This window comes from Colobus angolensis, unplaced genomic scaffold (genome assembly GCF_000951035.1).
Source record: "Colobus angolensis palliatus isolate OR3802 unplaced genomic scaffold, Cang.pa_1.0 Scaffold106, whole genome shotgun sequence".
Taxonomy (NCBI): Eukaryota; Metazoa; Chordata; class Mammalia; order Primates; family Cercopithecidae; genus Colobus; species Colobus angolensis.
Window position 1 is genome coordinate 1,239,835 of NW_012111586.1, and position 11,291 is coordinate 1,251,125.

The following is an 11,291-nucleotide window of genomic DNA, read 5'->3' on the forward strand; positions in this document are numbered from 1 at the left end:
AAAAAAAAAAAAAAAAGAAAAGAAAATTGCTTAGATTTATTTACTTAATTTATGAGCGCTCTTATAAGCCAACACAGCATATAACAGCAAGTGTACATACAAATAAACACATCTAGGTATGTAGACATATATACAAGTGAAAATCCAATAGCTTTTACCTTGAAACTTCACTGATGCCAAAGCAATACAAACTCACCAGCTTTACATGGTTACACTTTGTTTGCCCTGACAGGTAATCCAACAAAGGCTATGAGCCAAAATTTTGGGTAAAACAGTTTTCATGGCAGTTTGATTTTTAAGGGCCAAACCTCCCCAGACTCCAAAGAACACTGGGGCTAAACAGCACCAAAGGAAAACATCACATATTAACCAGGCCCGACTCTGCTTACAACAGCAGCACAAAAGCCTGGATACATGCGACTCCATCCCACTTTCCCATTCAACAGCCAACTCCAGATTCCAAACAAGATTGGAGCCAAACAGTATTGCAAAAGATTATCAAATTGAATTCTAATTCCTCATGACTGTATCAAACACACACAATCACCAGAACACTATCCAACTACTGCAGCAACACACAAGCCTGTAGAGTGTCCAAACTGAAACAGCCAGGGTGCTTCCTCTCTCTTCTGTGTTTGGGCTTGATCAACCAGCAAATGGGAATTCCTCAAGGAATTTCCCAAATTGAGAGGAGCTGACCCCGCCATCTGGTACCCAAAAAAGATGCTCACTTGCCGGTACATAACACACAAGTACAAACAAGTCCCCAAGAGTGTCCGTACTGAAACAGTCGCAGCGCTTCCCTCTCAGTCAGTTGGGCTTGTTCCATCTACAAATGGAAATTCCTTTTAAAATTTCCCAAATTGGGAGGAGCAGATCCTGCTGTCTGGACCCACAAAGGACACTCACCTATCTGGGTGCCTAGCTAGAGTCTGAGGCTCTATCTAATCAACTGTAGCTGCAGTGGTGGGTCACAAAACATAATCTGGTCGTTGGGATTCTTCCTTGCAGTGAGGATGGTCATGGTGAATGGGACCAATACTCCAAAAGATGTCTATCTCGGGGAACTATCACTCACTAAGAAGGGAGTGGGTGCCTGGAGACATTGGAAGCCTGTAGGTGCTATGCCTTACGCCCATTGTCCCCTGAGACTGCCCTCAGGATGGCAAGAACAGTGCCTCTCCACTCACCACGATATGTCCAGCACCTGCACAACACCTGGGCCACAGGAAGGATATGATCAACGGATGCTGAATGGATTCATTCTTTTTTTTCTTTTCTTTTTTTTTTTTGAGACGGAGTCTTGCTCTGTTGCCCAGGCTGGAGTGCAGTGGTGCGATCTTGGCTCACTGCAGCCTCCATCTCCTGGGTTCAAGCAACTACCTGCCTCAGCCTCCCAAGTAGCTGGGACTACAGGTGCCCGCCACCACACCTGGCAAATATTTTGCATTTTTAGTAGAGACGGGGTTTCACCATGTTGCCCAGGCTGGTCTTGAACTCCTGACCTCAAGTGATCTGCCTACCTCAGCCTCCCAAAGGGCTGAGATTATAGGTTCCAGCCACCGTGCCCAGACGAATTATATTATTTAATCCCCCTACAACTATATAAAGTAAGTTATGTCATCTCCATCTTACAAATGAATGAGACACATAGAGGTTAAGCAGTTTTTCTCTGGTTACACAGCTAGAGCTGGGGCTTGAACCTTCAAGATCAATCTAGCTCCAAATCCAGTGTTCTTTCCACTATTCATTCATTCAACAAATGTTTATTGAGCACCTACTCTATGCCAGTCCTGTTCCAAGAGGTAGGGATAGGACAGTAAACAGACACAAATCCTTTCCTTCAGGAAGCTTACTATCTAGGAGACAAAATTCCCATTTGATAAGAAGGATATATAGCATGTCAGAGTGATCATGCTAAGGAGAAACATAAGGAAATAAAAGACATAAGGACAGGGGATAGAAAGTACTGGGGAGGTTGCAATTTGAGACAAGGTGATCAAGAGGTCTCCCTGAGAAAATGCCATTTGAGAACATTCCTGAAGGAGGGAGGGAGGGAGTCATGTGGATCGGAAGCATTCCAGGCAGATGGAGCTGCTGGTGCAGAGGCTCTGAGGCAATGGGAATGAAGCCAGAGAGGGCCTTAAGGCGGTGGGAGGACTCTGCTCCTCTGAGGGAGGCGGGCCACTGGAGGGACTCTGCACCTCTAACTGGATCACTGGGGCCACTGGGTTGAGAACAGCCTGTGGTGGGAACATGGCAGAAGCTGGGAGACAGCCCCGCAGCCTCTGCGTTCTCCCCCAAGTACTCCCATTCGCCACCTTCTTGTGGATCTGTGGGTGGTTCGTCCGCACCTTCCGCTCTGTGCCCACGCTGCCTCCTCCTGCTGACCTTCACCGTCACCAGTCTGAATTACCCCAACAACCTCTGTTTTGGGGACAGAGTTCAACAGCCCTGTGAGAAGCCTGACTTTCCACTTGACTCCAAGTTACTTGATAAGACCCAGAACTAGAGTAGAGCCTTGCCCAATCAATGTTTAAACCAACGAAGCTTTTACGCTTTGTTTCTCCCATCCAAAAAGTTCCCTTCAAACCCCCAAGGGAAGGGGAAAAAGAAGGAAAATTTCATGGGTCCCCTGCTGCAGCTCTGCCTGGGACAGCTGGCCCATGGGTCTGGCTGGGACTGGACTCTCCTGGGGACCAGAGTGGGTAAATAAATGTCAGATGTGTACAAGAGGAATCTGCAGCCAGCAAGCCCTGTTGGGCCCCTGGCTCCCCTGCTCTTCTGAGTCAAGCCCCTTTATTATAAAGGGGATACCTTTATAATACTTTGCAAAGTGGCAGGATGAACACCTGCAATGCCGCACCACTGTTTCCCCACCCCATTCCGCCCAGCCATCCTCCTGATCCAGCCTGCCCTGACCTTTCTCTGAGGGGAAGGACATCTAGAGCCATGCCATCTAGTAAGGACACAGCCACACGACAGATGTGGTGCCTGGGCATTTGCAATGTGGCTGGGATAAATGAGATGCACTGTAAGTGTAAAATAATACCCACCAGATTTTCAAGACTTTTTTCACGCCTGTAATCTCAGCACTTTGGGAAGCCAAGGCAGGAGGATCGCTTGAACCCAGGAGTTTGAGAACAGCCTGGACAACACAGCAAGACCCCCATGTCTATTTTTAAAAATAAAAATAAAATACTTTGTACAAAATAAAACTGTAGGCCGGGCGCGGTGGCTCAAGCCTGTAATCCCAGCACTTTGGGAGGCCGAGACGGGCGGATCACGAGGGAGGTCAGGAGATCGAGACCATCCTGGCTAACACGGTGAAACCCCGTCTCTACTAAAAAATACAAAAAACTAGCCGGGCGAGGTGGCGGGCGCCTGTAGTCCCAGCTACTCGGAGGCTGAGGCAGGAGAATGGCGTGAACCCAGGAGGCGGAGCTTGCAGTGAGCTGAGATCCGGCCACTGCACTCCAGCCCAGGCGACAGAGCGAAACTCCGTCTCAAAAAAAAAAAAAAACAAAAAAAAACTGTAAAACAGCTCATCAATAACATATATTAAAATGTGTTTTGCAATTAAAATATATTAATTTAAATGTATTAATCGTATGGGTTTCTTTTTCATTTTTGAATGCAGCTATTAGAAATGTTTAAATTATATCTGTGGCTCACACTATATTTCTTTTTTCTCCCCCCACCCCACCAAGACGGAGTCTCGCTCTGTCACCCAGGTTGGAGTGCAGTGTCGCAATCTCACCTCACTGCAACCTCTGCTTCCCGGGTTCAAGCGATTCTCCCGCCTCAGCCTCCTGAGTAGCTGGGACTACAGGCACCCACCACCATGCCTGGCTAGTTTTTGTGTTTTTAACAGAGACAGGGTTTCACCATGTTGGCCAGGCTGGTCTTGAACTCCTGACCTTGTGATCCACCCACTTCAGCCTCCCGAAGTGCTGGGATTACAGGTGTGAGCCACCGTGCCAGGCAGCTCGGGCTATATTTCTAGTGGACAGGGCTGTTCTAGAATTATGACTGGCCTCCAGTCATCTCCACGGAACAAAGCAAAGAGATGGCAAAAGCCGGCCAAGTACAATTATTTTGTGAACTGATAATGACAAGATAAGTGTGATCTTGTTTTTCTTTTCTAGTTCACACACATGAGGAGGAGAAAGCAAGAGACACCACAGGGGCTAGTCCAGGAGATGAGGGACAGCCTACACCAGCTCCAGCCAGCCTGCCTTTCACCAGTCCGGAGGGTGGCGTGTGTGTGTGGTGCCAGATTTGCCTATTAGAAGCTCCGACCGTGTCCCTGTTACACTTCAGAACCCTCCATGGGCCCCTTACATGGTCCAAGTGCCTCACTATGGGCCTTCAAGACCCTGAACAGCCTGAGCCAAACTTGTCTTTCCAGCTTCATCTCACATGCTTCCTGCTCAAAACCCCCACAGCTGTCAGTTCACGCTGTCGTTTAGTCTGCTAATCAATCATTCAACAAATATGTATTGATTACTTCCTACATACTAGCTACTGAAGTCATGATGATTAGTAAAAGACACACTGTCCCTGTACTTGCTGGGGACCACACATCTAGCAAGGGATGACAGGTAAATGCATAATACGCAATTAAGCACATTGCAGTAAGAGTAGTTGTTGGGGAAGCACAGGGACCATGGGTGCACCCAAGAGGCACCTAAACCAGCCTGCAAATCAGGGAGGGCTTCCTGGAGGAGGTGGCATCTCAGTTGAAGAATGCAAGTCGCCCAGACTGAGGCTGGGGAGTGGCAAATATCCCAGGCAAGAGAGAACTCTTGAGTTCAAAGACTGGAAGGGCAGAGAGGAGGGCAGGGTGCCAGTGGCAAATGACTGACCTGGTGCATGTGGCAGAGGCTTTATGAGCCTTGTGAAGGAGTGTGGCGTTTATTCTGAAGTGTTTATTCTGGGAGCTCCTGTCTCCCGCCTGAAAGGCCTTCACCCCTCCTCCCTGTTCACTCAAATCCTGCTTCCCCAGTAGGATCCAGTCTGTGGGGCAAGCCAGGCGCTGGAGGGAGAATGAGCGAAGGGCTTTTGGAGGCTCCAGCCTAGGGCCAAGGAATGGAGGTACTGGGGCTGTGTTTGCGGTCTGCTGGTGTTGGAATTTGGGGCTAAAGCTGAGTTTGAGGTTGGCATTGGGTTTGGGGGCTGGATTCAGGAACAGGAGTCGAGGTTCAGGCTGAGCATGAGGTTGGGATCTAGGACCTTAGTCCAGAATTTGAGTTGGAGTTAGGAGTTGGGAGCTGAGATTTCTAGCCAGATTTGAGGTTGGATTTGGAGTTGGAACTGGAATTGAATTTGGAAATGGGGCTGGGGGTTGGGGCTGAGATGTGCGGCAGGAGCTGGGGCAGGGGTGGAAGCTGGGAGTTCTAGCTAGGGTTTGCAGCTGCAGCTGGAGTTGGGGGGTGGTTTTGAAGCTGGAGCTAAAGTTAAATCGGGTCGGAGCTGGGGAATGGGTTGGCGCCCAGACTCTGGGGCAGATAGACAACATTCCTCCTGCTGCCCAGGTCGGCGAATTGTGTTCCCAGCCCTAACAGCAGCAGACAGAAGCCCCTCCCTTCCCAGGAATGCCTCTGCCCAGCAGAAGGAGCAGTGCCACGTCAGCCAATCGGCTCAGGCCCTGCCCTGGAAACGACACCTGTTCATCCTCCTCCCCCCAGGCTCACCTGAGTGCAGGTTAGGCAGGTGAAGTGTCTCCCGGGAAACCGAGCTAGAGTGCCCCACCTGCTCAGCCCTGCCTTCTCAGATCGGATCCAGCACGTCCAGGCTTCTCGTGAGTTACCCATTGTCCCCCCACACCCCACCACCCCTACGTTCTTCCACTCGCTTTTCCCCTGAGAACCTCCACCCTGCTCCCAGCCTGGCCCCCGCTGTCTCAGCACACCTCTGCAAGCACTTTCAGACCAGTGAAGTCACAGCCCAGGGGAATGCTGGGACAGACTTCATGGCCACGCCCACCTCCCCCACTTCCTTGGGGGCATTGGAACCAGCCCCTGCCCACCTGGGGGGTAGGGGTCAGCCTCTGCAGAGGAGTCTCCGGGAGGACAGATACCTTGTCAGGATGTAACCTGTGTACAGCCACATAGTAATATTCCCAGAATGACCCAGGACCTACGTCTTCTGCCCTGTCCTGCTTTGGAGGGGTAACATCATTTTCATGTATTCAAAACGCACACTTGGAGCATCTATGCAGGCTCTAGGCCCCATTGGAATTCTGAAATGAAGATGTCAGGTGGCTCATCCCCACCCCTCAAGATAAATGTTATTGTCCTCACTTTTCAGATAAGGAGACTGAGGCTGTAGATGAACCACTCAGGCTTCCTGGCGCCTCCCCTAGACCCCTCTCCTGGGCTCTGCAGGGCTCTGAACTGACTAACCCCCACCCACACTTAGCACAGGCATCAGCCTGCTTGCTTCTGTCTCTGTCTCCTGCTGCAGAGTGGGGCTCCTTGAGGGCAGGGACCTCATGTGCTTTATTTTTGACCAGTGTGAGACATGCTGTCCTCTGGGAGACAGGTTAAATCAGCAACCACTGTTAGGTGCCTGGCCATGCTCCTACCGGTGGGAAGGACTGGAGCTGGGGTTCAAATCCAGAGCCCTCTTTTTTCCTTTGCTCCACTTTAGAGAAATCGTGGAGGAGGATGGCATGAGGGAATGGCGAGTGTGGAGAAGAGCAAGGGGAGCAGAAAGACCAGTGAGGAGGTGGAGGCGGGAGCCGTGGGTACAAGAGCAGGGAACTGGCTAAAGAAGTGTTTAGAGGTGGAGCCCTGGGGACAAGACGTGGATTAGATACTGCAGAGGGAGGAGGAGCTGACTGAGAGGGCGGTGATGGCATGCCTGAAGTGAGGAACGCAGGAGGAGCAGGTTGGAGTAAGATAACGAGTTTGAGTTGGGACCTGTTGCATCACAGGGACATCAAAGTGACAAGTGACTCAGGAGGGAGATGTAGGTTGGAGAGAGGAATTTGGGAACTGGCAGCTTATATCACCAAACTCATGGCTGTGGGATTGGATGGGATGTTAGGGGAGGGAGGGTGTTAGGGGTCTGGTCCTAACCCACAGAGAAGAAGGAGACACAGCCCTAAAAGAGAAGTGTCAAGGTCAGTCAGGCTTCTGGTTCCAGAAGGGTTAAGTCATAAGCACCCTCTCCATCCCCACAGCTCCCCCCCAGGAACCAGTGGTGACAGCTGAGGCCATGTGAGTAGGATCCTGAATGAGGCTTTATCTCTGGCTGTTCGTCCCATCGTCCGCCGTGGCACCAGCTCCCTCAGCCAGCCGGGATGGGACCAGCGACTGAGACAGCCAGAGGCAGAGAGGTCAGGACCCGGGTGAGGGGATTCCCTGGAGGGTTTTGAGGGGTACTGTATGGGCAGGATACTCTTCTGGGGTCACTGGAGAGCCATTTCCAAGGGACAGTGCTGCAGAGGGGGCTTTCCCAGGGGAGATTTGGGGGAACACCAGGGTGGATTCTCAGGGGTCATCCCCAAGGCTCCCCAGGTGGGACCATGGGGGACAGGTGGGCTGGGAAGGTAAGACTGTGATTCTTCCCCTACAGGTGAGGGTGACTATATCCTGGACTGTGAGAGGAATGGGACTCTGGGCCTGTAGCTGCCAAGCAGGTGGCGGGTGCTCCAGGCTGTGATCTGCACCCTCTGACCCCTAACGTCGACCTACCCTGACCTCTGCCTGACCAAGCCATGTCTGAACAGGAGGCTCAAGCCCCAGGGGGCCGGGGGCTGCCCCCGGACATGCTGGCAGAGCAAGTGGAGCTGTGGTGGTCCCAGCAGCCACGGCGCTCGGCGCTCTGCTTTGTCGTGGCGGTGGGCCTCGTGGCAGGCTGTGGCGCGGGCGGCGTGGCACTGCTGTCAACCACCAGCAGCCGCTCGGGTGAATGGCGGCTAGCAACGGGCACTGTGCTCTGTCTGCTGGCTCTGCTGGTTCTGGTGAAACAGCTGATAAGCTCGGCCGTGCAGGACATGAACTGCATCCGCCAGGCCCACCATGTGGCCCTCCTGCGCAGTGGTGGAGGGGCCGATGCCCTCGTGGTGCTGCTGAGTGGCCTCGTGCTGCTGGTCACTGGCCTGACTCTGGCCGGGCTGGCCGCTGCCCCTGCCCCTGCTCGGCCGCTGGCCGCCATGCTGTCTGTGGGCATTGCTCTGGCTGCCTTGGGCTCGCTTTTGCTGCTGGGCCTGCTGCTATATCAAGTGGGCGTGAGCGGACACTGCCCCTCCATCTGTATGCCCACCTCCTCCACCCACAGTGGCCATGGCGGCCATGGCAGCATCTTCAGCATCTCAGGACAGTTGTCTGCTGGCCGGCGTCACGAGACCACATCCAGCATCGCCAGCCTCATCTGACAGAGCCAGAGCCCTTCTTCCCACACCGGCCTCAGCGTCCCCAGAGCCGAGCCAGGGTGTGAGTGCATGTGGACGCTGAGTATGCATGAGTGCGTGTATGCCCCCAGGCTGGGTCAGCTCTTCTGTGGATTGCAGAAGAGTGGTGCAATGTGATTAACGGCCCATGTGTTCCTACACATCCACATCATGGGAAGGTTAATGCGTGCCTCCTTGGAACTGGGTGTTTGTGTCCATGGAACTTCCTGTCTGTATCTCAGGTCAGTAGATGCAGAAACGCCTCATGATGAAGACTCTTGAGCCCCATTTCCAAAACCCCTCAAATCCAATCCTGTCCTGTAACATCCATCAAAGATTTCCATAGGGGCGACTGGTGTCCACCCAAGACTGCATCAGTGTGCCTGCTCATTGAGGAGAGTAACTGCTGCCAGGCAGAAAGAATATGGGCTCTGCAATGAGACAGACCTGGCGGGGACTCCCCCGTTGAGCACTAGCAGCTGGAGGAGTTGGGAGTTTGTGGCTATCATGGTTGTGTTCATCGATTGTGGGGATGAAATGTCATTGTGCATGGAAGGCGGGGCTCGTGGCTGATGTGCAATAAAATGGCGGCTGCTGTTGTCATTGTCTCCATCTCAGGATCTCACCTCAGAGACCCTTCCTCCCCTACCCCAAGCCCCGCCCCATCCAAAACGAACTCCTCACTCCTATCTCAGCCTCATAAACGGTGCCTTGAGGGTCTCCTCAGTCAGGCCTGTAGTTTCTCCTGTTAGGTAGGGAGAGGACGGACTGGATGCCAGCCTTGGGAAGGTGGTTGGTTTCCAGTCCCAGGGAGAGGTGAGGGACCTGAGTCCTTCACATTTGCTCACATGCTGGTTCAGGATGAGGCCTTACGTGTTTGGTGTTATCAGCTGGTTTCTCTGGCAACTGCACCTCCCGTTGGCTGTGCCTCAGCGGATTCCCTGAGGGCGACTGGGAGGCTACAGCTCCCTACCCCACCTCTGAAACCAGAACATCCCGCATCTGGGCAGCGGCCGCGCCAGCTGGCCTGCTCTAGGTTCCTGGTCATGGGAGAGGAGTTTCAAACGCCCTAGGGTGGTGAGAGTGACTTCCTGCTTGGAGTCAGCCCTGGGAGGATCCCCCCTCTGTAGCATGCAGTGCCATTTCCTGGGTGATGGAGATCCACAGGAAGCAGCGCTCAGGTGTTTCATCACTTCCTGCTTCTCGAGGTGCAGACTGCATGAAGCCCGTGGAAGATGCCCAGAGAGGCAGGGAAATGAGACCTGTCTTCAAAGAGATGTTACAGTACAGAGGCTCTGACAACAAAAAGTTGACTTTCGGCAGGCAAGGTCAAGGATGTCTCCTGGAGAAAACACCGGGCTGACAGATGAGGGGAAGAGTGTTGCCAATGGAGGGAGGGAACAGTGTGAACAGACCCGGGAGAGAAAGACAAGGCGTGTCCCAGAACGCCAAGGACAACAGAAATGGCTCCCCTGGGTGCTCCAGGGGTGCCTCATATCCACCATATTCCAAACTGACCCTGCTCCTCTCATCTTGAACGAGCTCCTCTCTCTCACCCAGAAGTGCCATGCTCAGGGGGCATCTAGGTTAGAGATTCGATGTAGTGCTAGATGGCACCGTCACTGTCTCCTCACCAAGTCCAGTGACAAATCACCAACTCCTCTGGTTTCCCTCACACAGATTTGTCTGGCAAGTCGTATCTTCATGCTCACTGCCCAGAAGGGACCCTCTTCATCCCTGCCTGAGTGGCACATCAGCCTCCTTCTCTCTCCCTGCTTCTGCTCTTTTCTCCTCTTCATTCCCCTTCCCCTGGCCATGCACACACACATCCCTTGAGCCAGAGTGATCATCCTAAAGTTAAAACGAAAATGTGCCTCAGAGCCTGTCTGTGGCTGCCCACCCCTTCCAGGCTCCCTAACCTGGTTTGGTCCCACTCAGAAAACCCCATGAGCAGCCCGCTGAGCTATTTCCACCAACTCCCCAGGCCCTCTCATTTGTGCCAGCCTTTACATGTTCTGTGATCTTTGCCTTCTCGTCCTTCAAGATCCAGTTCTCCAGGGATCTTCCTTGGCCCTTAGACCAGTGAGGTTTCCTCTTTCTATGCCCACAGCACCCTCCATTGTAGAACCATCTGCAATTATTTTTTTTTGCCTGTCTCCTTGATCAGGTGAGCTTGTCCTAACCAGACTGGCATTGTGCTCATATGCTCATCCCTTGCTCCCAGCATAGGCCTGACACAGAGTAGGTTCTTTTTTTTTTTTTTGAGACAGAGTTTCCCTCTGTTGCCCAGGCTGGAGTGCAGCGGCAAGATCTTGGCTCATCGCAACCTCTGCCTCCCAGGTTCAAGCGATTCTCCTGCCTCATCTCCTGAGTAGCTGGGATTACAGGCGTGTGCCACCACACCTGGCTAATTATTGTATTTTTAGTAGAGACGAGGTTTCACCATGTTGATCAGGCTGGTCTTGAACTCCTGACCTCATGATCCACCCACCTTGGCCTCCCCAAGTGCTGGGATTATAGGTGTGAGCCACCGCGCCCAGCCGACACAGAGTAGGTTCTTTATTGGATGGATGAAGGACTCCGGCATGGCCAGATGGCAATGTGTGTGCAAGGAGCAAGGAGAGACCCACCTATAACTGGGAGGGGATAGGGAAAGTAGGCCACTGCCCCTGTTGGCCCTGAATCTGTCCCTCCCAAAGCCCCATGCTCTCTACCGCAGTTGTCACTCTTCCTGAGTTCCCAAGAGCAATCGATCACTATGACCCACTCCTGGCCTGATATGGGACTACAAAATGTCCTGCTTTCCTGTAATATGGGGAGAAATACCCTTTCCTTTCATCTGAGACAGAGTTAGACTCGTGCAATTCTCACATTATTTCTTTTTTTTTTT

The 11,291-nt window shown here is 52.5% G+C and overlaps 1 protein-coding gene across 2 annotated transcripts; it reads left to right on the forward strand.

Moving 5' to 3' along the window:
- Positions 1-4,998: 4,998 nt before the first annotated feature.
- TMEM125 (transmembrane protein 125) lies at positions 4,999-9,013 on the forward strand. 2 transcript variants are annotated; one of them, XM_011945323.1, is made up of 4 exons: positions 4,999-5,097; positions 5,691-5,803; positions 7,190-7,345; positions 7,585-9,013. In XM_011945323.1, exon 4 carries the CDS (start codon positions 7,727-7,729, stop codon positions 8,384-8,386), a length of 660 nt encoding a protein of 219 aa, XP_011800713.1. In that variant the 5' UTR covers positions 4,999-5,097; positions 5,691-5,803; positions 7,190-7,345; positions 7,585-7,726; the 3' UTR covers positions 8,387-9,013. The 2 variants fall into 2 exon arrangements, with proteins under 2 accessions (XP_011800713.1, XP_011800725.1); XM_011945335.1 differs by having other exon boundaries at positions 5,018-5,097; positions 5,596-5,803.
- Positions 9,014-11,291: the final 2,278 nt, after the last annotated feature.

Bases quoted from the DNA above. Each gene is read 5' to 3' on its own strand.
- TMEM125 (XM_011945323.1), top strand. From the start codon at position 7,727: ATGTCTGAACAGGAGGCTCAAGCCCCAGGGGGCCGGGGGCTGCCCCCG.